At 52.4% G+C, this 27,842-nt stretch overlaps 1 protein-coding gene across 3 annotated transcripts in view; it reads right to left on the reverse strand.

The window, feature by feature from the left end:
* KSR2 (kinase suppressor of ras 2) overlaps positions 1-27,842 on the reverse strand; it is a 124,602-nt gene that overhangs the window by 87,653 nt on the left and 9,107 nt on the right. For all 3 annotated transcript variants that reach the window (XM_074921391.1, XM_074921389.1, XM_074921390.1), the window contains exons 4-5: positions 20,926-21,430; positions 6,065-6,246 (exon numbers count right to left, since the gene is read on the reverse strand). In XM_074921391.1, coding sequence (XP_074777492.1) covers positions 6,065-6,246; positions 20,926-21,430 — 687 coding nt within the window. The remainder of the gene's footprint in view (positions 1-6,064; positions 6,247-20,925; positions 21,431-27,842) is intronic.

The raw sequence follows: 27,842 nt of genomic DNA on the forward strand, positions 1-27,842 counted from the left end.
TGGGGGCAGATCAGGAGGGCAATGATGCCTTCAGCAAACCCAAGCACCCTCACCAAATACACCAGGAGCATCACCTGGGGCTGGCAGCCATGATGAACCACACCGATGGGGACCATGTTTTAGCACGATATCCCCCTTACTCATCTCCTGGCACCTTTCTGGATGCCCAGGGAATTGGTGTGAACATGTTATCCATCACAGCGACAGCCCAATAAACAAACCCTCCTCCTCCTACTACAACAAACAGCATCAGGCGATGTTCGCATTATGAATGGGATGGATAAAATCGATCAAAGTGAACTTGGAAAGCATCCCAGGATGAATCACCCTGAAGCCAAGGAACGGCCAAGAGACTTTGCACTTTTTTGTAGACATCATACAGACCCGTATCTACCCCAGGCAGCCACCAAAACACTCCCAGTGCCAGGCCTGAGGTGGTTGAGTCTCCTGGAGACATTACCAGGAGACACTGGGGTGCAGCCTCCTCCCAAAACAGTTCAACAATCACCTGGAAGACAACTGTGACAGGTCCAGTGTCAGGTATATCTCTACCACCCCACCCCCTGACAGAATCACACCCTGGGGGCTATATCACAATGGTGATGGGGGATGCTGGCAGAGGTTACTGCCTGCACGGTCCCAGCCGGGGAGCCAAGCACACTGGCAAGCTGCTCCACAGCAAAGAGTGCACCCAAGGGCTTAAAGTCCCTCCACAAGACACTTCAGTCCTCACTCTAGCTGGTTTTAGGGCCAAAATAGGATGGGAGAAATCCCCAAATAGCTCAGCTGCAGCAGCAAAGGAAGCTGTAGCAACACTCAGAGTAGCAGCACCAGCAGCTTTGCCCTAACATGATCTAAGATCCATGCAGGATTCAAGCTAAAAAGGGAGTCACCCTGCCCGCTCTGTTAGTGCACACAACTGTAGCCAGGTCCAGACCTGGCGATGTCCCCGCGGTGTCCCTGCTGCGGGTGGAAAGATGATCCAATGGGTTGAAACGAAACCTCAGCCCTTGCAGAGGGGATCATCCAAAGCAGCCGAAGAAGGCAGAGCTATTCTCAGAGCATCTCGCTAGTAAGAAAACAGAGTCACTTTATAATCCCGGCAGTTCCTCTTCGCAGCGTGACAATCCTATTTATACAGACGAAATGTCATGTTCAGGCGCTTCGCTGGCTTAAATACTTGCATTGTGATTTTTTCCCCCCAGTTCACAGCCTTGCAGGGTCAATTAGGCTTACCCAGACAAAGCTGTATTCTTCAGCTCTGCACAGCACTGCCGGGGTAGGAAACCCTCCAGTGCCTCGCTGCCAGCTGGAGCAGCCCAATGGCAATGCAGCCAGCTGTGGCCAGCTGTGGCCTGCAGGGAGCTCCCAGCCAGGCAGCCAGTATCAGCCGTGGAGTGCTCATGCCATGGCTTGTACTGGCAGCAGGGCAAGTTCAGGGAGGAGAAACCCACTGATGGTCACACAGAAACGATGTCCCGCTTGGGAAGTCCCCTGCTGAAGGTAGTTTGGGCCAGGACAGTGTTAAGTCTCTTCTCACAGAACCATCCCCAGCATTGGGGACAGGATGCCTGCAGAGAGGGGTCATGGTCCAGATGGCACTGATGCTTGTACACGTGGCCCATGGCACCTTCAACACCAACATGAAGTTCTTGGGTCCTGCCTGGTCCTTTCCAGCACAAGGACTGGATTTAGGGCTCCTGGATTCCCAGAGCTGGGCTCGATCCAAAGGACATTATCTTGAACCCCTCTTGTACCTACCCGATGCCAGCCCTTCTGAGGGCTCTTTCATAGATGCTCAGAGGCTGAAGAAGTCCAAGAAGCTCTGGTGCATCTCAGCACTTGCCCCTTGCTTGGCCATCACTGGTTGACCACCCAAGCCCCATGCAGGCACAGCCAGGTTGCTTCCCAAGGCAGAAAGTCAGTGCCATAAACTGCAATGTGCTTGGCCACAAAGCCAAGAGGCAGAGCCAGTATCAGGATCCAGGAGAAGTGACCCACCAGGGACACGGCCAGAGCAACACCAAAGGCAGCTGTGGATGCAACAGAGCTGATGTGTAGGACTGCGCTGATGCACCCAGCTGGGAGCCAAGGAGAGGGGAGGTGGGCATCACTGGAGAGCACATTAAAACAGCCATGATCAGCTCTCGAGGGCCAAGACAAAGGCTTTGAGTGGTCACTGCTCATAACTCCACATACCAGGGGATGTTTCATGGCTTTTGTCTTGTTCTCAGGCCACAGAAAGAGCTTCTCCACTGTGTGCTGTGCAAAGGTGTTCAGCAATGTCCCTGCATGAAGAAGCCTCTCACAGAGCTTCAGTTTATGAAGCACTGGGGACAGACAATGGGTTTTTCTCTCCTGGTACACACAAGGTCTTGTGTCGGGTTGTGTTGACTGCTCCTTTCCTTCTGCAGGGTTGGACACCAGCAGCAAGGATGTTCCCCACACAGCCATGTGCCCAGGTGATCATTTTTCTGACTTGGCACAGCAAAGTCACATACAGCCTTTTTTTGCCCTTCCCTTTCATCCCCTGCTGGTTTAAATTGTCCAGGATGGAACCGATGTTATTGGCTCATCCTGGAGACCATTGAGCAGGTGACCTGATCTGGATGCACACGGTGACAGTGGCCTGGCTGGCCTTGTGGTGGGGAGAGGACAGGCAGAGGACACAGCCCAGGAGCAATGCCAGCCACCTCCAGGACACCCAGATAACAGAGACACAAACAGGACCTACCAGACACGAGCATTTACAGCAAAAAGAAATGCAACCTGATTTTGGGTGCTTGTAGACAATTCACTGGGTGTTGAGTCCTAAATCCTATTTCAAAGTAACAACACGTCTCTGGTGGTCACTTGTTCACCAGGAGTGACCAGATGCACCAGTAGAGAGTCCTGGGTGGAGCCAGACAAACCATCTTCTGTCCCTCAGCCATGGGGCTGGGCTATTTCAGGGCCAAGCTAGAGCTCAAGGGCACCCTAAAATTCTTTACTTCCCCACTCTGGTTCCCCTCCAAGGCTGCTAAGGAAAAATCAGTTCAAAACCAAAATTCACAGGCATCCTGGCCTTGCATGAAGGGGACTTCATCCCTCCAGCAAGATTTGTGCTGCAGGAGAAAGAGGCTCCTTCTGCAGCTGGCTGCCAGCCCTTACGCTCTCACTCCACGTCTGTGAAAATCCATTCCCATCAGGGCAAATCAGCTGTTAAAAATAAGAGAAAAGCATCCGATCAGCACCAGAGATGATTCAGATGGGAGCATGCTCCTGCCACAAGCAGCAAGATGCGCTGGCTGTTGAAAAGAGATCATTGAGAGACAGCAGGGGAGAGAGGGGTCCTGCCAAGGGCTCGCTGGGCTCCTCTCCTGCATCTCAATCTGACAACAATAACATTTTTTTGTTTCAGTGCTTAAGGAAGTAATTTCACATCAATCCAGAGCATACCAGGTGCTGCCATGCTGACCCCACAAAAGAAAAACGGAAGAGGCATTTTTCTGTTTAAAAGCTTAAGTACCCATGGTCATAGGGATGGGATATTGTGGAGAACTCAGCTGCCAAACTGCATCTGTGCCTCAAGGATGGGGATGGGGACAGGTGGGTCCTTGGGATGCAGGCCAGCTCACACCCTTGGTGAGCCCCATGGAGCTCATCCAGCAGCACATGGCACCCCAGGAGATGGGGTGAGGCGTGACCCCCAAACCATGACCAGCGCTCCTCATAGGACCAGCAAGAACAGCAGCAAGATGCGAGCTGCCCTGTCCCCACAGCAGCAACAGCAGGCATGGGGAAAACTGCAGAGATATCTACTCCTCCCCACAAATAAATGCGCCTCTGCTCCTCTTGGCATAACTCATCTTCTCCTTGCAAGGTAACAAACCCTGGCATCAAGCTCCATTAAAACCCATCTCTCTCCCCACAGGGCCGTGCTCAGCATCCAGCTGCCATGCACAGGATGGGGCTGCTCTTCCCACAGGGTCCCACAGGGTCACAAACTGGAAAGCAAACGTGGAAGCAGACAGAAACCTGGGACACAGCTTGAGGACAAGGCCACCAGTACAGAAATGATGCAGAAACACAACAGAGCTAGAAAAACTACAATCTAGAGGGATTTTTTTTGCCTTGCATCAAATTTCCCCACAGGTCCCCAGGAGTCACTGAGGGCCTGGATGCTGATCCTGCAAGGACCAAATGGTTTCGTTGATGCTAAAACTTCTCAACAGGGATCAACCAGCTGGTGCAACCAAGCCACTCTCTCCACAGCTCATGTCTAGCCAGAAAACAAATATTCACAGCAGCTGAAAAAGTTGGAGGGCCAAGGGAAATGAGAAGAGACACCTTTCCAGCAGCATTAGTCACTTGATAGCCCATCACTTCTCATTGCATCACATTCCTGCGATGCCACATTACATCAGGTTATCACTCCACGGGATGTAATCCAACACTGATCCGTGAGGAACCTTAATGCAACAAGACACGGCTGAGGTTTGCTGAGAATGGATTTTGTTTCTTCGTTTCTGGTCTGCTAATCCCCATCATTCTGGGCTGCACATTGAACTCAGATGATGCTGCAGGGGAAATAGAAATGCAAAACTACCCCTTGCTCCAGGCAAATCTGCTGGCTATGCGAGTGATAGTCAGGCAGTTGGACATCTCCAGAACAATCATCGCCTGCCTGCAGAGCTCCTACCAGGTCCCACTGTCCCCAAAGCCAAAGACAGGGGAGCAAAAGGATGCCAGAAATGGCCCGATGACCCTTCAAGAATCCTAAATAGCAGATGACTTGCATAAATAAATGAATAAATAAATAAATAATGAGGTTTTTGATTTGCAGATGGCTGGGAGATGCATGGCTGTGGGGACGAAAGTAGGGCAAAGGAACTGCCCCATCACACCAGCGCCTGCAAAGCAGTGCTCGGGGCAGCCAGTGAAGCCATCCCAGTGCTGCTTCCCACCCTGGTGAGAAGTACGGTGAGGAGGAAAACCTGCCAGTTCCAACACCCCTCCCTGCCAGTGACAGGGAGCTGGATGGGCAGGGAGGGCTGTTGCTTGCAAACCCCTTCCTCAGCCAAGAGCCGAGCAGTAAGAATGACTGGAAGAACTCAAAACAAGCCAGAAGGTCCACATTTTGGGAAAGCAAACAAGGGAAAAGTCTGAAGAGGGGAAGGTGGCAGAAAAACAGCCTGGAGATGGAGTTGGAGGAGGTTTCTAGCTGAGCAACAAGAGGCAAAGGGAGCTCCCCCTCCCCACAACAGCTCTTGGCATGCAAATCACTTCCAGCAGCTGCCACGGGTTTTCTGGGAGGGTTTTGTTTAGGCTGGGAGCCACGCCTAGCTTGTAAAAGCTTCAATTCTTGCAGAATTAACTGGGGCACCGGTCTGAGACTGGGAAATAAGGGTCAGGCTGTTTCTGTCCAGCCAGCAGCAACGCCCTGAATGAGCTCATCGACCCAAATCCACCCACTGAGTCCCACCACCAGCATCTCCTGGGAGAGGGGAAACCCCTCTCCTCAGGCTCCATGGGTTTGCACCAGCCCTGTCTGATCAGGGCCAGCTTCACCCATGACTCCACATCAGCTCAAAACCCTGAAAGCAGGAGAGGACTGAAAAGCAGCCTCCTGGCGTGAAATAAACACGGCTGGATTTACAAAGGAGCCCTTGGAAAAGTCACTCTCAAGCGACAGCCAGCCATCATCACCAGCCCAGGCAGCACGGAAAGGCTCATGGCTTTTCCAAAAGTCAGTAGTCACCCTCCTGCACCCATGTTACTGCAATACAGGAGCATATCTGTTCGCATAAATCAATGTTCAATATGACAGTGGTTTTATATATATACAGACATACAAACTCAGGTTTCCAGTCTTATATTTTGCCAGAAGCACACACATATCTCTAAACACTGACGCAAGGCACCTGCACGAGGGCTGTGCTCACTGCGCAACACTTGACCAATGTCCTCCAGAGCATCAGTGCCCCAGCAGACAGCCCAGGTTTCCCACAGTCACGTCCTCTGCTTGGCATCAACCATCACCCACCCCATGGAACGAGGACCGGAGAGGGCCACTTGGACTTACTTGCTGAGAAGGTGGCTTCAGTGTGGACAGGAGGGGTGGAGGGGAGGAAAGGCGGGTACCCCACAAAAAAGGAGCGCAGGGAGCGCTCCGAGAGGAGCGGGGAGCGCTGCGCGGGGATGTTCTCGCAGCTCCCCACGCTGTTGTGGATCTTGAGGTTCAAGGGCTTGTTCTTCTTCTTGACTCTGGAAGGAATAAGGAGAGAAAAAATGGAGAGAAAAGTGACAAGGGGCAAGAAACCCAGGGGGAATTTTCTCACAGGTGGGGACGAGTGAGCGATGTACTGAGGGAGCGGTGGCACCCGCAGGCTGGCTGCTCATGTGGGGAGGTGCTGCGCCACCCTGTGAGCTGATGTGATAAATAAACCCATTTCCCTACAAGAACTTTGAATCCCTCACCATCATTAAAAATAGGCAATTTTCATTAAGGAACACATTGCATTCAAGAGCAATTCCTCTTGCAAAACCTGACTGAAAAGAACTGGTTGGTCCAAAAGTCCCATCACTCCCAGCCTTGCCGGCCTTCTTGCACCCCCAACCAGCCCACCAGCCTTCCACATCACCCCTCAGTGCCCCAAACCAGGGGATTTCCAACACGAACCCGCCTGCGTGGACCTTGCTGATGGTTAGAAGGCGTGCTTGCTGTAACGTCTGAGTCCTTGAGCATCTCCTCACAAGACCCCAGGTAACTGCATTGTCTCATTTGGGGCAGGGAAGGCTGGATGTGCTGCTCTGCCCATCTTTATGTCAGCTCAGTCTGTCAGCATGGGGTAGGGCTGGCTCTCCAAGGCAGTCATCACACCGAGCTCATCTGTATCCTTAAACACCATCCATTACTACCAGCTCCACCTCAAATGGGGGAAACTGAGGCATGGAGGGATTATGGAGCAGATTCAAACTGCTTGCTACAGCACGTAAAATGGACTTAGGCACTCACAGTGCTGCTAAACTGGAGAGAAACTGTTAAACTTGAGAGATGCTGCTGTCTGTGCATCACGGCAGCGCTGGTCCCAGCTCTTTCCCACGGGGAAACGCTGTGAGCAGCCCCAACAGGGAACAACCCACTGAGGCACCGGACTGTGGTGCAGACAACTCTAAGCACTGGGAGATGTTCATTGGAAGCAGAATGCTGCAGATTAGGGGGGTACAAGACATCCACCTCTCACTTATCAGTACATTTTTCTGCCTGCATTGCACTGTGACAAGGACCAGCCATCAGTTTGGTGGCTCAGGTGGGCTCAAAGCAGCACACAGATCTGAGAGACGTGCAGCACAGACTGACACCGGCAGCTCTCAGGGGCTGGGCTGCAGGTTTCTGGCACTGCTAACTAAGCCTTACTGGCTCAGCCGCTCCCACTCCGGCCACACCACAACAGTGCAAGGTAGAGAGGAGCATCGTCTGCCCTGTCCCAAAGCAGCCTCTGGGAAAGGCAGCTCAGCCCTTTTGGAGATTTGGAGGAATTGGGGCAGAGATACCCTTATGAATGTGGAGCGGGCAGTGCGACAGCTCATGGTCATCAAGGACCCTCCAGCCCTCCCAGCAATGCAGCTCATGAACGGCTGGAGACAGTTTTCTTGCAGGTGACACAGTTAGCATTGATGCACAACTGAATTACAGACTTTAATTCAACCCGCTGCATTCAGTTCTTGGTTATATTGTTAGAATTAGGTGAAAAAACAACATGGGAGCAGAGAGGGAGGCGAGCAAATAGCAGCATCTATGTGACAGCAGCAGCTGAGCCTGTCCTGCCGCAGCCCAGGAGGGAAACTCAGAGCATCTGGCCCCAAAACCAAACCAGAGCTGTGCAATGCCTGGCAGCACCGTGCGACACAGCGAGCCCTGTTATAATGGAAAACAGGAGAGTATAAAACCAGCTGCTGCTCTCCCTCAAAACTTTCCTCTTTGTGCCCAACAGCTGCTTTATTGCACACACTTATACACCTACACACAGGCACCGTGTCCTGCTTGGCTGCCATCGCTCCAGTACCATTGAGCAGAGATGCAGCCAAGCTCTGACACTCGCTCCCGTCCGCAGGCAAGCTATCTCCCACCACCCAGACCCAGCAATGCCCAGGGGCATCTGGCCCTGCCAGTCGGGAGGAAATGACCGTGCTGCGCTCACCAGCCCGCTTTAGCAGAAGAAAATTAAACCGCCGTCTAATAAGCTAATTGTTTCCTCACACAGGAAAAGCTGCTGCTGTCGTTAGAGTGACTGTAACGACTTCTTTGGGTGCACTGGGTTTAGAGATGGGGCAGATGATTGCGTCCAGCCAGGTCCAACAGAACAACCCTCCTGGCTTGGAGGCCATGGGGCTCTGATGCGCCAACAGCCCCATGGCCAATGTTTGCCATGCCGTACCCTGCCAGGGGGATCTAAGCTACCCCTGACCTAAGTCCCAGTCCTTAAAGCATATCTGCAAAGCACCAAGGTGAGAAGCCCGGTGTCCCCCAGAGCAGGTCCAAGTCCTCTGTTTTTGCTGTTTGATCCCAACCCAATGCAGCGGCAAAACCACAGCGTCTCCGCCGAAGCCCCTGGAGCGGGCATGGCCCCAACTCCCTGCTAGCTCAGCCCCGGCACTCAGCCCAAAGTGCTTCCTGCAACGCAGTGATTAGCCACTAATCTCATTTTTTTCCACCCATAAATCAGTTCCAGACCAAATATTTACCGCGAGCATCATTTCCTCGCCAAGCAGGGCTGGTGACAGCTCTCATTATTAGGAAGGATGAGTGATTTTGGACAGAGAGATATTTTTCTCTCTCCCTGTTTCTTCAGGAAAAAAAAATAAAATTAATAAATACACACAAACATCATGATCCAACTGGGTGACCAGTGAGGGTTGGTTGCCTATCTCACTGGTGGCTTCAATCCCTCTCCCTGTCCCAAAGGAAGGGGAGCAGGGACCAAAGCCTGGAGAGGAGTAGGATGCTGCAGCAGGAGCATCCTCACTCACGGCAAAAGGCCCGTCCTGCAGGGTGTCACAGGGACAGGGTATCCTGCTGCAAGCACCCCAACACTGGCGACAGCGGTGTCCCAGCTGTTAGGGACCCCTGCAGTGTCCCTGGGGCGCTGGGAGACTGGTTTGGGGACTGAGAGAAAACGTGCACCTTCACCTCCCTGGGTGCCCACAAGCACTCAGTGCCCTGCTGAGCTCAGAGTCCTGCTCGAGCAGGCTGAGATGGCCCCTCGCCCCTCCGTGGGAGCACAGCACCAGGGCAGGATGTGGCCACAGAGTCCCAGTGCCCACGGAGAGCCCAGGAGGAGGTGCAGGGCTGGGGCAAACACATGGCTGGGCTGCAGAGGCCATGGCTGTCCCCTTGCTGGCTTCCCCTGGTTTTGCCCCGACTGTCAGCCAATATCCCAGCACCATGCACAGCTGGGTGGTGCACCCAGGGAGCAAACCTCTGCCCATCCCCAGCAAAGGCAATGGGGAGAAGGCAGAAACAGAAAATATTCAGAAATCTGGAGAATGACAAGTCCTGCAAGGTGCAGAGGGCGCAAACAATGAGCTGCAAAGACATCCCAAGAGGTGACGTGGTTCCTCTGCTTCTCTGCAGTGTTCTCTTGGCCACTCCAGTGTGGCCATGAGGCCATGACCACCAATCTGGGGACAAGGCATCTGGAGTGCCACCAGGGCACAAAGCAAACCAAGTCCCATTTGGGGCTGCTTGTGCAAAAAGAGGGACAAATACCACCCTTGCTGCATGGGCTTTGGAGCAAGGGTGCAGGATGAAGCCAGCCATGGGCACCACATAAAGAACTTGCTGCCATGGGGTGGTCACAGCCCACTCCTCACAGGCCTCCTACATCCACTCGTTTGCACTGTAGCATCCCAGAGTGAAACTGGGCTGGTTTCCCTCAGCCTTACACCAGCAGCACTCCCCCGGATGAGCATGGCAATTATTGTCCTGGTGGGGAGCATCTCCTCACCCATCAGGGCATCCTCCCCGGGGGCTTCTCAGAGGGCTCTGAGGGAGGCGTTTTTGGGAATACTATTTCACAGAATCATTTAGATTCAAAAAGTCCCTTAAGATCATCGAATCCAACTGTTCAGACCACCCCATGCTCCTGCACCACCCATGCATGTCAACCCACATAAAGAGCACCCAGACAGGGACAATACGTCACGGCCCCTCCCATAACCTACTGACACTTGGTGATACTCCAAAGATTGGGCTCTTAGAGGGACATACATTGACCAGTGACTGTGCCGGCCTGGTGCAGGATGCAGTCAGAGATGCACCAGACACTGCACCAGCACTGCCTCACTGTAAAAACCTTTCATTAGAGCACTAAGCCACTCCTAAATTAGGCTTTTTCTGCTCCAGGGGTGAAGGGTCACTTGCTTTTCAGGAAGTAAGTGGAGATAAGGGTGTTAATCCCCAGGGCAGAAGAGGCTATACCTCCTTAACCACTGCCAGCCTCAACTTCCAACATCCAGGAGTGGTTTCACCCATCTCTGGCAAACATTTCCATTTTCCCCTCATTTACCCAAGCCAGCATCACATGAGGTGGGGAAAAAGCATGTGCTCAAAATGCACCATGGTCATCCCAGTCTAAATCCCCCAGCACAGCCCAAAGTCCCTGGACTCCCCACCCCCGGGGGTGGGAGAAGCCCCCTCCTCTGTGCCAGGCTCCACCGGGCATCACCCCCCTCTCAGGCTCCCAAATTTGACAAGGAGAGCAGAAGCAAAAAGGGGGATTTTTTTTTTTTTTTTTAAAAAAAGGAAGAAGATCAACTTAATTCAATTTTCCATAGAGATAAAGACCCAAACCAGCAGCAGACATCCCCCCCTACTCCTGGATGAGGGCCAGGCTGGGCCTCGCTGCTGGTGATCTGTCAAACAAGCCCCAGCCGGATCGGGAAGAACCAGCAAAGTCCAGCACACAATGCAATCGGGGCTCGCTTTGATGCTCAGGGGGGTGGGTGAGGGAGCTGTGTTTGGCCACACTAATCCCCCCATTAAACAGCATTTCAGACCTCTCCAGAAGCTGGCAAGTTCTCAGCTGCTTGGCCGGGGGGGGGGGGGGGGGGAGGGATGGAAAAAACGAACGCTCCCCCTAAAACCTCCCAGTGATTATACAAGAAACGACAGAAACGCTGATGGAGAAGCAAAGGCAGCAGAAGGGAAAGTGCAGCCCAGCTCTGCAGAGCTGCGGGGCTGTGGAAGGGGCTATTTAGATGGTGGTGATACCTCCCAGCCCCCGGGGAAGGACCATTTTCCTCCAGTCACAGATGGACAACTACTGAAATGAGAGTTCAGCCCACGCCAGGGGAGGCTGCGAAGCACCAGGTGAGGGGAACAGGATGCTAGTTACATACCAGTTATTTTTTTATTTAGACTTTAAAGGGTTTGTGGGGAGCAAAGAGGACAACACACAGTTCACCTCTAGGCTTGAAGCTCCCCAAAATCTAAGAGACACCCTGGGGTGACTACGGCAAGCCCCTGACACCCCCAGGGATGGCAGGAAAAGTGCTACTGCAGGGACAAGAATTCCCTTCCCACCAGATTCAGAGCAGGTCCCCGAATCTGAACATCCTGACTATTTTTTTTGCCCTCCAAAGCCTCAGTTCCCCTCTCCATGCTCGTCTCAGCCCCGTCTCCATTGCAGGAGGGTGCAAAGCTGGGCAGACCCGGGGGCTCTGCAAGCACCGAGCACCCCTCCCTGCAGGACTGTCAGGCTCCCTGCCAGCAAGACGGGGCCAGACCCTGCCCTATGCAACCCTTGGCTCCCCAGACCTTTCCTGAGGTCACTGATTTTCAGCCTTTCTATACTGTGAGCCCCACAGCTGCTCCCAGACCTGCATACCCTCCCCAGCATCCCTTAACCAGCTCCATTAACCTCTCACTATCCTCTAACCCTCTGCATGGCCCAAAACTCCCTCATTTTCATCCTTGCCTTTCCCATGCATTTTCTGGAGGGCACCAGACACAGTACCTCCCACCTAAGCCCCCCAAAACCAGAGTTCACAGGAGCATTGGGGCTCATTTCTGCCACAGGTTGACGTGGATGCTCAGGAAAGTCAGCACTGCTCCCTAGGAGCGATTCCATGCGCAGATAGGTAAATGCCAACTATTAGGGACATAATTTCATGCAAGAATTTTCTAAATATATGATGATGGTTTTCAAAAAAAAGAAAAAAAATTACAAAGCCCAGCTAGTTTGAAGCACTTAATGCAAATCCCTTTAGGTGTCAATCCAGCCTGAATGGCTCATCCCCGCCTGCTCTGTGGAATCAGTCAAACCCTTATCACCAGCTTTGGAAAAAAAATAGAGGGTTTCAACAGGCGGTGAAAAACACGAGCAGACACTCAGGACAAAGGGCCCGTCACTCCTTTCAGACCCATCGAGGCTCTACATGCATCGAAGCCCAGTGGGAGGGCAGGGGTTGACAGGGGCTTGCAGCATGAACCGGGATGCAGGAATGGTGTGGATGCTATAGGGTTCCCAACAGAAAGGTACCCACCAAGGAGCTTTGCTGTGCAAAAGCACAGAGCAGCTGGGATGTCCCTGGGTGATCCACAAGCTGGAAGAGTGGGAATGGGCTGAGAAAATGAGCACTTACCAGCAGTTGGACTATGAGGACGAGCATAGGAGGACCTATACATTACAGGGAGGGGAGATGCAGTGGCCACAGGGCTGTCAGCCCCCCGATGCTCCCAGCATACAGCCCTGCCCAGGGCTATGGCTGACCCACAGCCACCCCAAAATGCATCCCAGATGGGACTCACCAACCGGTCCCCTGCACCCCAGCAGCACTTGCTTCTCCATGCCCACTTCTTAAACAAAAGATGGAAATCGAGTAAATAACTACCTGCTCTGCAGCATTTGTTGTCACTTGCCAACATTATTGTAATTTAAAAAGATTAAAAGTTTAAAATTTAGCCCAAACAGGTGAGTTGATCCTGCAGCTGACTGTGCCAGACTATATTTTATTCACCACTTTGCTCCCCTCCAGCACACTCCAATTTCAATGCAAGCGTTTCTTTTAAAGGAAGGGAAATAGGGTGAAGAAAAAAAAAATCCTCTCATTGGCATTTCAGTTAGCTCTCCGCAAAGGATTAAAGATCGCTGCTGCCTGGCCTGAAGTGCACAGCCTTGGTCAGGATTCAGCCCAGAAGATTTATGGTCTTTTGACTGGCTTAATTGCACAATATTCTGTATTAAATCAGAGGAAGGAGAAGGTAAAGCGCTTCCCCTGCACTTCAGTAGCTGCGAGGCTCTGCTCATCCGCACCAGGCAGCCGCCTCCAGCCTGAGCAAGCAGCATCCATGTGCAATGACCAAAACTGGGGAAAGCCCACAAATTTACTCTTGCATTTTTTAATGCAAGAAGAGCTGCTAGTTCTGCTCCCTTCCTGTTGGGTTCTCATGTTGGCACATGACTGGCAAAACCCAACTTCTCTCTTCAGAGATTCCCAAAAAACCCCACAAAAATCCAGATGACTGCCCTGGCCAAGCAGCACGAGCATCCCCAAAGCAACAGGCTCGGGGAGTGTGGACCAAAACTACCACAGTTGGAGCCATCATAGCCAGAAAAGGAGGCACCAGGTCACCTTTCATGCACAAGAATAAAAATACAGCATCCATGCCCGGTGCATCACACATCCTTCCCCATGCAGCAAGGACAGCACTGGCTGCTTTAGCATTTTCAGGGTTCAAGGCAAACACAGAGGTAAAACCAATGGATTATTTGAACCTGTCTGAACAGATGAGATTTCTTCATTATACACCCAGATCTGAACAAGCTCTATGCAATACTAGCTTGATATTTTTTTAAAAAAATAGAGAATATCCACCAGATGTTACATTTATCCTCCTCATTACCGTAAGAGGCCACAAACCCCTCCTCCTCCGGCCAGAGGAAAAGCAGGTTCTTCATATCAAAGCCTAGACAGTTAAATATTTATCCAAGTGCCTGTCCCCACTTCCCTGGATGGCTGAATTTTAAGGTTCAGGTCTTACTGATCTATTATTCTCTTTTCGTAGCACAAAGCATAACTTTTTATTACAGCTGCAAATTAAAAAGCTGGGAAATTCTTTGAAGGGAGCTCGAGCCAAACAGGTTTTTTTTTCCCCTCCTGGGACTCGTGTGCCGACGAGACACTGCTGCAGGAGGGCAGCAGGAACGACGCTCAGAGCAGACGCAGGCTGCTGCGTGGAAGGAGCTTGAGGAGCTAATTGCCAGGATCCTGAAGCAGGTCCTGTTTCTCATTAAATCCCCTCTGTTTAATGCGTTTCCACCGTTACGTTTCTTTGAGGGACAAACAAGGGTGGTGGTGGATGAGTACCACCAGCTGTGGCCAACCACCGATGGTGAGGTTGAGTTTCCTTTTGCTGGAGCTATTTCCAAACCAGTTCAGCCCTGAGGTGTCCCTTGTTTGCACCCAGATGACTGGGTTTCTCCATCCCTGGACAATACAACCTCAGCCAGGCCGGCCAGTTCTGGGCACTTTTTTCCCCCCACCAGATCACAGACTCATAGAACAGTTTGGGTTGGAAGGGACCTTTAAAGGTCATCTAATCCAACCCCTCTGCCATGAGCACGGACATCTTCAACTAGATCAGGTTGCTTAGAGTCCCATCCAACCCGACCTTGAATGTTTCCATGGATGGAGCATCTACAACCTCTCTGGACAACCTGTCCTTGTGTTTTGGCACTCTCATTGTAAAAAAAAATGTCTACCTTATATCAGGTCTGAATCTACCTTGTTTTAGTTTGAAACCATTACTCCTTGTCCTATCTCTAAAATGCCTGTCCCCATCTTTCCTACAGGCCCCCTTGAAGTACTGGAAGGCTGCCATAAGGTCTCCCTGAAGCCTTCTCTTCTCCAGGCTGAACACTCCCAACTCTCTCAGCCTGTCCTCACAGGAGAAGAATGGATAGGCTGAAGACCACAGAGCTCTCCATCAGTGTAAGACCCCATTTCCCAGCCACCATCATCTCCACACTTGCAAAATCCAACTAAGGAAAGGGATGTAATCAACTCAAGCACCTGCCTACACCACCTTCAATAATATAAGAAGAGCAACACATGACACAGCCCAGGCACCCATCTGTTTTCGAAACCAATTCTCAAAAAATTACACCACTGGAGGGAAAAGCATGGACTGCCCATGGCCAGAAAGCCCTGAGGTGGAGATTCGTTACACTAACTACAGCTCTGCAAACCTTTCCTCTCAGAAGAGACTTGGGGCAATTTTTCTCTGTTATTTGCTTGCAGGCTGCCTCTGCATCTGAGGGTGCTGATGCATGGTGGACTTGGGCAGCTCTTTAATTGAAAGGGAGAAGTCAGAGCAGTTTCGTGGCTTTTCAGGAAGCCTGCTCTCCCTGCCATCTTGGTTTTCATTTTGTTATTGCTAAGGAAGTCACTGGAGTGCTTGGCCAACCTACTACCTGCTTGGGCACTGGGCTGACCACAGCAGTGGGTCAATGGGGACTTGTAGGATGGACTCACCAAACTCTTGGGCCACAAAGAAGAGGACAGAGGAGCTGCTTCATGTCTTTCCTGCATAGCTACAGCTGGAAGAGAGAGTGGAGAAGAGCTCAAGCATGTTCTCCTGTCATAACCAACAGTGGTCAATCCATCTCCTGGTCACCACCCGGGGACGTTGCCCACAGCCCCTGCCCTTGCCTCTCCTCCCCTCCTGCGTGGTCACCATGGAGGCAGCACATCAGGCAAAGGTGCTGGCAGCAGAAGACGTCTGCCACCTCTCACCTCTGCCTCCCCTCCCCTCTGAGATGTTAATCCTTATCTAAATTCATAATCATGCTCTCGGCTTTCAAAGTGGCAAAAGGAGGCTCAAACTTCTCATTAAAGGACACAGTGAAAAGTTTCTCTTCCAAGCATGTTAAAGCTCCTGCTCCTTTTGATGGAATACCACAGCAGTAATTAACATTAATGACATACCTAAGGAGAATCACAGCCCAGAGCAGTGGGATAATTGCAGCAGAGAGCCAGTTTGTTACGGAGGCTACCCATCACTGTCAAGACACAGTGTGCAGACCATACTTTGAGAGAGCTGGAGACAATCCAGGACCTGTGCAAAACTCCACAGCCCTGACTCGCCATCAAAGCCACCAAGATTAATCAGAAAGATTATTTGGAAACGGGGGAGATGCTGCTCCTTTTGCTCTCCAAATTCCCACACTTCAATGCTCTCCCACTTGCAGAAGTACCAGGCAGGTCTCTACATTTTTGGACACCGTACAGGATGAATAACACAACGCTGAAGATGCTGCATACGGATTATTTGCACATGTTGGTAGCGTCCCACTGCATCCACTTGCTCTGCAAACATCAATCTCTTGCTCATCCCCAGTGCCAAGAGTCTACCTGCTTTTCCAAGCCTGGGAAATGTCAGAGAAACACCAGGCACAAGAGCTATCTCGACGTTGCTCTTTCAAATCCAGCCCACGCGGAATATCAAATAATTGATCTACCTGGTAGAAGCGTTGATTGGAATTGATACAAGGGAAAAACATCATTATAAAGGTTGCAGAGCAGCAGAATAAATGGCCTATCACATAGTAGCATTTAAGACCAGCTAAGATGATTAACTCTGAGGGACAGTCTAACCCGCAGGCGGCTCGGTGTGGTGGGGATGGTGGAAAAGACCTCTGGTCTTAGGTTTCTGCAAACCTATGACTCAGTCTTTCACCTCTCTGCCTAGATGTCCCAAAGAGGAACCTACACTAGACTTGGCCAAGCGCCACAGGAAATACCCCATCCTCAGGGGTTTCTCTGTTACGTGGGATGGAGAAAAACACCCACCACAGAGAAAGTGTCAAGTTAGAGTTGGTTTAGAGTTGGAAACAATACAAGGGAAAAGAAAAAGAACAAAAAAAATAATACATGCTCTATCACCAGATCAGATGTGAACTTCACATCTGACTTCATCCATCCAGGATATCCTCATCCTGATTTTGAGAACCAGAACCAAAAATCAGCCTCAGTGCCAACGAGGCTAAAGACAAGGAAGTCAGCCGTCATAAGGTTTCAGATAAACAGACTTTTCCACCAGAACACCTAACCCTGCCTGCATCCACACCTTGAACGTGACTGCAACGATACAGGATAAGGAGACTTTATTGAAACCTTACCCTAAGTAAAGCTGGCTTGAGCTGGAGGAGCCTCATCCCAGCCCAAACCTGACCTAGGTACACCACAAAACAGCATGTCCTTTCCAGCAGCTGCTTCATGTCAGCCTTTGGGAGAGTTCAGCATTTCCTCCAGCACTCAGCTCTGCCAGGTCATGCTGCTTTAATTCACCATTGATACGCTCTGATCCTCCCTCCTCAGCTGCTTGCCGGAGGTTATTCTTTGAAGGCCATGGAGTTCATGAATTCAGTCAGACACCTGGGTGGCAAAAGAAACCACAACTGCAAAACGGATGAGATTCTGAGCTCACCTCCCATTTGCATGGGTCTAAGGATGAGGACCACCCAACCACCACTCCGGGGCAGGACACCCCAGGGCACACCTCTGGCAGCCTCCAGAGGCCTATTTTATACAAACCCTTCCAAGGGTTAACACACGCTCTTGAGCTTGATCTTAACTAGCTTGACTTTTGTTCCCCAGTTAATGTATTTTTAAGACCTTCCATTCAGAGTTTGTTTTTTTTCTGACTTCTTGCTGATGAATAATTATTAACTATCCATGAAAGATTTAAATGGCCCATGGAATTCATGAGGTATTAAATGGGCATTATATTATCAACCTCTCTAAATGTTTTGTTTCCGTTTCAAGACCATTCATGAGATGTTTATGGATTGTGGATTTATGGAAGCCAGGGGATCTTTTTAGGAGTAATGTTCCGTACCCCAGAGTTACGGTCAACAGCTGGAGGCTCCGTGCAAGAAAATCTGAGGCTGTGATCTCAAAAAATTTAACCCCTGCTCCAGAAGGTCTTGGTATACAAAGACAACGGATTAAACCCTGGAAATTAATACCTGAAACACAAAATGCAAGCAAACTTATGAGCTGCCGTCAAGTGGTACATGGTGGCCTTGCTCCAGAGAGAACCCAGTCACTGCGACTGCTCTGCCAAATGCATGGTGGTGTTTTACTTTTGTGTCAGTGAGACAGAAAAAACTCTGGGGGCAGTCCTGCAGTGCCCCAACAGCTTCCATCCATCAATACCGGCCCACAGCTCATGGGGAGAGAACTTCTGGCTTTTGCCAAGGGCACCCCTGGCTCTCCAGAGCCCATTTCACCCCATCCGGCGATGGGGCACGTCAGGTAAGGAGACAAATCAGCCTGAGGGACACCAACATCCTTCTTGGGAGGGTTTTGGATAGGTCCCACCAGAGAGTGGTCTGCAAAGAGGCAGTATGGGGGTAAATCTAGACCCAAAATTGCCCCAGGAGATCCCACCCAGCTCTTGGGATCCCCAGCAATTTCCCCAGACTATCAGCTCTCCAGGTCTAGCACCTGTTTCCATGCTGGGACATGACACAGGGAACAGAAAGCTGCAATCCAAAGCCAACAAAGAGCCCACTGGTGCAACTAAAGCCAGAAGGGGCTGATCAGAGCAGGCTTGAAAACGTATTTCAGGGATGAGCTCCATTTCATGTTTGAGGTCAGGTGGAAACCTCCCTTCTGCAAAGAGCACAGAGAACTCAGATATTGCAGAAGTTATGATATTTAAAAACCAAACCAACCCAACAACACGCATGCATTGCATGGACACAGCCATAAAATAAGAATTAGCTGATAAAAGACCCAAAAAAGCTACGTTTTCTCTCTGCCAGGCAAAGTGTTAGCCACCGCATCCAGCCTAATTAACAGCTAAAACTTCAGCATGCCTCTGCGAGAGAAAAAGGGAAAAAAGAAGAAGCTGCCTCTAATGCACTAATTACTATCCCAAAACACTAATGGGATTAGCAAGCAGGATTTAGTGGTTGCCTCCTGAAAAATCATTAAGTGCCATTAGAGAAAATTAACTTCCCCCAGTTCTCCAAGCGGCCTTCAACAGCCTGGGTCCTCCCGTGTTGACACGATGAACCCCCAGTAGGATGTTAGCACAACAGAGCCCTGTTAATACTGTCTTTCTCTTTCCTTTATTAATTCACTAATTATGAATTAAAGTTGCCCAGCACTGCTGGGAAGGGGAGGACCAGAGATGCTGGGCAACTGGACATGGTCAGGCAGGGACTGAAGGAAGGCAGAGAGCGATGAAAGAAGAGGGGACGTGACCATGTTCATGCAAACCCTGTTTACAATTTCTTTCTCCACGCCCTGTCCTGTTCTTTCCCCTTGCAGGAAAGTCGAGGCATCCCATCCCTGGCTGGCTCAGGGAATCACTGGCCAAAGGGTTTGCTGGAGTAAGGTCCAGACACCCCTGTCCAAACCTCGCCCCAGATCCATGTCAGCATGACCTGGGGTGTGCAATGACCACGGTGGGATCAAATGGCTTCAGCCTCAGTGAGACCCGCTGTGTTACCAAAGGGTAGAGCCTGGATCAGATGCCAAAAGGCAAATAAAAGTACGAGAGGAAACAGGCTGCTTGCTAAGGCTTCGCTCCTGCAAACGTGGTGGTGCTTGCTGGGGACAGCCCAAAGTAAATATGAATGGCTAAGAACAAGGGGGAGGGTGGCCTTACAGGAGGCATTGTCCAGATGAAATAAATTAATTTCCAAAAGCTGAAAGCTTTTAGAGACCAAAAACTCCCAGCTCAGGGGAGGATGACTGCTCTCATTTCGTGCAGTGACCACAGCCCGGCAGCTGCCACAGCCTTGGGGACACAACTGGGAAACAAGTGACACGGCGATGCTGCGGCCACCAACACATCTGGCACCCCAAAGCCCCTCTAGTCTGCCCCTGCCCAAAGAGGCGGAGACCAGGGTCTGGCAGCGGCCAGCACCCTGAGCAGGCAGCAGATTTTAATCCTTTATGTGCCTCAGTCAGAGCTGCCTGAGCATCATGGTTGTCTCCGGGGCCAGGCAGCAGGGTCTGCTGGCAGCTTGCCACGGCCATGGCAGGGTACCCTGGGCTTTCTCCTGCTCCCACCACAACCCTCAGGGCACTCTGATCAGGCCTTTTTTTCTAAGAACCCCAAATTAGTGGACAAACTGGGCAGCTTGTCCCGGGGCTCCTGTCTGGGGAGGCTAGGGAGGACCAGCCATGCTCCATCCTCGGGGAGAGGAGATGATGGCCCAAAGTGGCCACGGGTCCCCCCTGCCACCCCACACCAAGGCAGCAGAAGGACTTTCTGAGCACGGCCACCAAAAGGGCCAGAAGGAGATGGAGAGGGAGCGTGCTGATGCCGGGGAGCCCTTTCCCTGCACAGCAGCAGCCTCTGCCGGCACCGGAGCCACAGAGCAAGAGCAGCAGGAAGGAGCTCTGGCACGGCCAGAGCCCAAAGAGCCCTCTGCAAACACCATCAGGATGGAAAAGATACTGGGAGTGTCTCTAGAATATGAAGTGTTATTTCCATAAGGCTTTAATCTATCCACATATGCATGTTTCAGCTGAGATGATTCTTCCCATCTCGCTCTTGCACGTGCTCGCACTCACACACAGCTTTCACGGTCGGATTGTGCATCCCGGTTCTGCAGCTGCAGAATGCCACCATCCAACCCCCCTGTGCCACACTCCGGCATGCGGGGGCTTTGCCAAGCAGCAGCCCCTCGGTGCTCCCCATCCAGTCCCCGCTCCCAAAGTTAGGTCTCGGGGAGCAAATCAGACCCTGTCCCAGCAGCATCCCCGCTGTCTGCTAGAGCTGCAAAGGGCTTTTCTACCTCAAAGTTCAAAAAAAAAGACACCATGCCCTGACATTTAGGGACCAAAGCGCTTTTCCAAAGGAGATGGGATGGGGTTCATCACCCCACCGTGTGCCAGCACCTTGGGGCACCCACTTACTTGGGGGTGTGCGCCTCATCCACGCGATGCCCCAGCTGGAACTCGTGGGACTTGCTCCGGTGCAGCGCAGTGAAGCCAGGGATGAGATGGATCAGTTTTCGTGACGAGGGCGGGGGCGTCCCGGGGGGCTTCAGTTTATTCCTCCGTCGTACCGGTGGCGTGCCTGGCGGCGTCATTGTGGTGACGATGTTGGGGGTACGTGGAGGGGTGTGAGCAGCGTGTCGCTGGCGTGGGGAGGGCGGCAGGGAGCGGTGGCCAGACTCCATGGGTGGGCACAGCCCCGGGTGACCCTCCACGGTCAGCCGGTCCACGTGGGTGTACATGGGTCCGTGGGGCGAGCCCGCGTGGCAGTGATGCTGCCCACACTTGGGTTGGACCTTGGGGCTCTGCGAGAGGTGCGTCCTGCCCCACTGCCCCGGCTCCGGCTGGCACCCAGGGCTGTTCTCCTTCCCCGGCTCTGTCGTGGGCCACTGGATGGTCCAATCCTGCTTGGAAAGGCTGCCGCCTGCGAAGAGCACACAGACACGGCCATGCAGCACGGCAAAAACCGCACAGTCCTCTCCCCGGCACCGCATCCCCCTGCCTCCAAAACACCAGCAAGAAGTTTCTCCATGTGCAAACCCAAGCAGGTGCTTTGCAAGAGTTAGAGAAGTGCTCTTCCCATGTGTTTTCCCACCTGATGAGGCCCCCATGTGCCTCCCCCACTGTCACCCAGCTTCCCACCACCACCCCACAATGTGGCACGGGGATGGGACACACCCCTTGCCTGGCTAAAGCTGATGACCCCGTCTCACCCCTTCAAACCTGCCCCCCACTCCCCGTGCTGCCCAGTTGTGCTATTTGCATAAAGGAAGAGGATTGTAATTAAGTGGGGCTCCTCTCCGCTTCTAATTATTCATCTCCACTGGTGCAGAGATGAGTAAAGGGCTGTCAGCAGCAACTTCACAGAGCCAAAGTGATGGACGCAATTTAAGGTCCCTTTGCTGACTCCTTTTGATCGCCTCCACTATGAAAACCATAATCTCTTTATTTTAAAAACCCTCCTTCCCCATCCCCGTTTTGATTATTAATTGCCTGGCCTCTTCATTCCCCAGCCTTTTCAAGGGGAACATTTTATTTCAAGCTCCAGAAGAAAAGTAAAGGAGGAAAAGGCTTTGGAAATGAAAGCTGTAGGATTGGATTGACAAAAGCTCCAGGGGAAAAGAGGGACAAGTTTTCTTGAATCACTCTCTCAAAGCAGAAAATAAAAATAAAAAATAAAGCAAGTCCTATTCAGCTGCTTTTAAGTTGCTTCTCCAGGTGCTACAAAAAGACCCAGCAAGAAGCTCATAAAAAAGTTAATGTCCTTCCTCATATTTTAATTAATTAAGAAAAAATCCTGCTTAGAAAAGCTTTGCCTCTGCCTGCATGGAGCTGCCAGGGCGGAGCTGCATCTCCAAAGCCACACGGGCACACACCTGAGCCTTCCCCTCGCCAAAACAGCCCAGCCCAGGTGGGGACACAGCAGGTGACGAGTTGGAGTGTGTCACACCCCCCCAAAATGCAGCTCTGCACAGGGTCACCCCCAGCAAGGCCACCCTGCCCGCAGGCACCTGCAGAGCTGGGTGACCAACCCAGTGCCACGTAGCCGGGCTGTCTCCTCGTCCCCACGGCTACTGGTGGCCACTGGTCCCTGAGGCCACCCTGGCTGGTGGCACCCGGCTTCACACACAGCGTGGGGCTGGGGAAGGTGCAGCCGTGGCCCTGCACGGGCATAGGTGAGGGAGGACACAACGCCATGAATTAAATTCTCCCACAAGCCGTTGACCCCTCCAGTTAATTAACCCGCACCCAGGGATTTGCAAATCAGCATGCATATATGCAAATCAAGGTGCTCCTCCATTGGTTGCTCTGCATGCATAAATTTACATAACTCAAAACTGCCCGGATGCTGCAGGCCCGGCAGCATCCCCGTGCTCCCACCCCCAGCAGTAATTAGCAGCAGCTAATGAAGAAGGAGAGCCAAGGCTGCTTCCCGCAACCCAAAGCTTGGCCGTGGCACCGTAGCCACCACGTCCCCCCCCTTGCTGCTGTCCGCTTCAACGCTCGGCTGTGTCGTAACACGACTGATGCACTCGCGAGCAAAAATAACCCATTATGGGGCTGGTGGGTGCGTCAGGGCTAAAAATACCCCAGATAAGCTGGGGAAATGTATTTTCAACACACAGCTTACAGGCACGCTGCAGGTAGCGGGCACTCCGCTTGATGAGATGCGCTTAAACCGAGAACACACTTGAAAGGAAAAAAAATAACAAAAAAAAAAATCCCCAAGCTCTTCTTTCTGCAAAGCGTGTTAAATGCTTTCAGATTTCACTCCCTCCTCGGGCTCCCCCGGGTGTTGCTGCTCTGCCAGAGCTGATTCCCAGGTGGAAAAGCAAGGGAAGAGCTTGCACAAAAGCAAACTCCTCTTTGCCCAGTTTTCCCCAAGCTCTGCCTTCCTCAACGGCGCTGCAAGGCTGCCTGTTTGCTCATAAAATGCCTATTTGTTTCGTTTAGATAGGGAATATTAATTGCATATTGAAGTGAGCACCAGCTACAGCCGCCCACCACCACTTCAACCCTGCGGGCCACCAAGCCCTGGCCACCAAGCACAAAGGGAGAGATGCTCCCCTTGGCCAAATTTGGCTTTATTAATCCCCTCGGTGCTGCCGCTGCCTCCCCATTTAGCCCAGCCTCCTTCACTCCACTGTACTTAATTAGGGAAGAAGCTTTTTCTGAACTACTCTACTAAAATCAACAAGAAAACAAACTCCTGGGAGGAGGTAGAGAGAAGCACCCGCCGTCGGGATGCAGCCTGTGGATTGGGAGATGTAGAGCGATGGCAAAATGTCACCAGAAAAGCTGTTTTCCCCCAGTTCCAAAAGACAAATAGCAAGTTTTGCTTTGATTTCCCAAAACAAAATGCTGGGAATAATTTGCTTAGGGAGCTGGGGACGGCAGGTCCCATCCAAAGGAGCCCTGAACCCTGACTTGGGGGTGCTGTGATTGCTCTTTCCCTCCCCAAAGGCAGCATCCAGATGACCAAATGGAGATGTGCCCAAAAACAGAGCAAGCTCTCAGCTTGCTTTACAGTGAGGGAAACCTCCACAGCTGCAGCTGCCTCTCCCAGCACCAGCACCCCAGCGACCGCACCCTCACCCTGAGGTAAAATAAACCCCAGCACCCCCCAGTGCTTCAGCCCCATCACGTGCTGGAGGGACAGCTCTGCAGGCCTGGGGACACCAGTCACCAGGAGGGACTGGCCCTGAAAACCTTTACACCATGCCCAGTACAGCTTTCAAATTTGCCCCAAATGAGGATGCTCACTGCTTTCTTTTTGCTGCTCATCGCCCTGTCTGACCCTGCACTGTCCCCAAGCCACCTGCAGCCCTCCCAGGGCCAGGACGACTCATAAATATTCAGCTCCGGATCATTTTTCCCTGTAGGACAGCTAATAACCTCCATGCATAACTCACTAGTCACACACCATCAACTCCTCAATCCACAGCGGCCCCGCTCAGCTCTTACTTAATATTAAATTAATCCCGCTTTGAGTTCAAAACTGACGCCCCGGCTGCTAATAAAATACCACTGCCAAGTGTAAGGTTTCGCAGCTGAGAAAAATCCAATACTGACTTGTTAACAAAATAAAGCAGGTATTTAATATAGGGTTGCCACTATATTTGATAAATATAACATGCTTTTGGTTTCTAAGATGATCTGGGGCTTTCCCTGCTGCTGGAGCTGCCCCTTGGATGCTTGGTTTGGGAAGGGGCTCCTTCCCTGACATCAAACTCCATCCTGACAAAATTCATCACTGTTTAAGGGATGAAACAGCATCCTGCTTCCTCCCTGCCTCCTCCCCAACCCCCATGACCAGGCAGAATTGGCCTGGGAAATTAGATGTCTCTAATTAACAACTCAATAAATAAAGATTGATGGAAAAGGTTAATACTGTACCTCATTCCTGCTTTATTAATACTAATCTTGGCTTCTAGAAATCGACCACTACTACACTTGCAAAGAAATTACATTATGTTTTAAAGAGGCAGCAACTTGTTCATTAATTATATTTTTGGATTAGGACCATCTCTTTGTTTTATAAGGAGATAAAATGCAGATAAAAACCCACATCACTCACAGCATGGTACATTTGGGGTTCCTTCTGGAGGGGCTGCGATAAGCACTGCATCCCAAGAGAGCATCGCTGCCATCCCAGGACGCTTTCCAACCCCCTGCCATGCAGCACTCAACCATTAAGCACCCAGCCATCTCCTTGGGGCCATGCAAAGCTCCCAGGCACCCAGTCAGGGGGGTCCAGCCAGGCTAACATGGCTCCTGGGGGCTGCAAGGATCAAGGCAACACATCTAGCAGGGAATTTTGAGAACACTTGATGGAGGGTTGGTGGGGCATCGGATGGAGCCCCAGGGGACAAGAGGACACTAAGGGGAGGCTCTCAAAGCGGGTGAAGACCTTCCTTTCCCAAGCTTGCAGACGAGGCAAGGCTGGTGGCCAGTCACCAAGACGTGGAGCCAGCCAGCAGGTCAGCATCTGCTGAAATGCAGCGGAGGGAGGGAGGGATGGGGGGATGGATACACGGATGCATGGGTGGAAGCAGCACAGCACTGCCTTAGTGCACCCCAGATGGGAGAGCTACAGCCCCAGCTCAGTCCCAGCTGCCCCCAACAGCACAGGAGAACACTGCCAAAGGTACCAGAAGTATTGTTCTGCCAGTTCCCCATCCCCACAGCCCACCAAAATGCGCTGCCTGGACCCTGGTGCATCTCAGACCCAAACTTGAGCAGCTGGATGGGATGATCTGCTCCTACCACCCAACCTCAGCCTGGGGCAGCTAGTGAGCATCTCACCCTGATCCAGCCAGAGGTACCACCACTCTCCTTTCCACCCCTGCAGAAGAGGGGCAGGGGCTGTGCTCCCCCACTCCCAGGGGGGCAAAATTGGGGGGACTACTGAGATGGGGCCATTTGACCAGACAAAGGCTCTGTCAGGCAGGGAAACACCAGCGCAGAGGCAGGAGACACGCAGCTGTGTTGAGTGGGGTACAAGGAGACCCCCTGGCAAGCTGGGTGGAGCTTTCTGAACCCAAACCCTCTAGAAATTCAGGGAGATTTTGTCTCCTTCACGGCCCAGGGAGCTCTTGCATCCCTCAGGGCTGTGGCAGGGGCTCTGCAGTGCCCCGAGCTGCCTGTCCTCTCCCCGTCCCCAAGGTTTGTGCCGTCCAATGGACAATGTCCCCAGGAGTTTCTCCGGCAGTGTGCACGTGTGGTGCTGGCACAGCAGGGACCCACGCCAGCCACCAATGTCAGGGACCATTGCACTGCGGAACCCAATTCTCCAGCCCTGGCAGAGCAGGAACGGCCACTGCAGCATCTCTGCAATGCTGGAGGGATGAAACAGCAGCCCCCGCTGCACAGCCCAGCCCACAGCCCCCCCGGGAGCGGCGTGATGATGGATGGGGTTAAATGGAGCGCTGGGGAAGGCAAACGCGCAGTGCCCAGATAGCAGCAAACTCCCTCCTGCAGGGACCCAATGGTCCACCAAGCCACATCTCACTGGGAGGGCTGGCAGCCCCATCACCTGCCCCATTAAAAAGCAAATCGAGCAGCGAGCATCCAGCAGCCCCCTGGTACCCCCCCACAATCTCAGCCAGAAACCACCAGAGGGGCAGAAGATGTTTTAGCATCCTCACCGCAGCTGCTGAGCCAAAGGCTCATGTGGATTCTCCAAAGCACAGGTCCCACTGGGAAGTGGAGGAATCCCCTTGGCCAAGCAAGCAGAGGGGCAGGAGTGGGGATGCAGGGGCTTGGCTGAGCCAGCACGGCCAGTAAAGCAGTATTTGTTTGCAATGGTCTTTAAAAGTCAAAGGTGTTTAAACAAAAAGCAGGCTGAGAGCCTCCCCCAGGCTCTGAGGGAGGCACCGATGCCCTTCCTCAAATAACGGAGAGACTTAGTGAAAATGCCAAAGGGAAGGAGGGCAGGCGCACAGGCAGGAGCTGGATTTAGGGAGTTAGAGAGCACAGAGGACTCGTGGTCTGCAGGAAATGTCAGACTGGGTTCAGCCATCCCCACCTCGCTGCTCTGGCGCAGGGGTGGCAGTGGGTGCTTGCACCAGCATGCGGTGGTGGGGCCCTCGGCTGCCTCCCCCTGGCACGGGCTGGCCCTGCCACGCTGTGCCACGCCATGTGGGAAGCCCAGAGAAACCACAGTAACCACGGCGGGGGGACATGGCTGAGACACCTCCTGTCCCCTGGGACCCGCTGCCTGGGACATGTCATGCCAAGAGACAGTAATGCAGGGACACTGCTGGTCCCTGAAAGCTGCTTTTTGGTGAAGCCACGTCACAGCACCCTCATCACCGACAGCCTTGTCCCCTCCTGTCCCCAGCTCTGAACCTGCAAAGCCCAGCTGAAAACCCAGCAGCTACACCCCAGCAGGGCTCATCCTCCATCCCGTCAGCCCCTGGGACACAGCTATGCTGGAGGACCCCCTCGAGAGGGGACGGGAGCTGGGCAGGGTGGTCTGGGGTCCCCAAACCCCGGGGGTCAGGCAGGACTGGGGTTCTCCTACAGAAGGGTCACAGCCAGACACGTTGCCAGACAGGGCTCCCAGCCCGGACCACAGCTAAACCGGCCCACTACCATCACCCCAGGCTAGGACCAGGAGGTGAGCCCTTGGGAAGGGGACAGTGGGGGATATAGACTTTGAAATGGGGTTTCACCGTTCCCCCAGCTGCTCCAAAAGGGAACATCCCCCCCACAGGCAGCCCCGGTTCTGGCAGTGCTCCCCCAAACCAGCATCAAAGCACGAGTTCAGCAGTGGGGAAGAGCCGTGCTGGCGGGATACGGTTCCCACCACACACTGGGAGGTGAAGCTGGGC

This window comes from Athene noctua, chromosome 17 (genome assembly GCF_965140245.1).
Source record: "Athene noctua chromosome 17, bAthNoc1.hap1.1, whole genome shotgun sequence".
Classification (NCBI taxonomy): domain Eukaryota; kingdom Metazoa; phylum Chordata; class Aves; order Strigiformes; family Strigidae; genus Athene; species Athene noctua.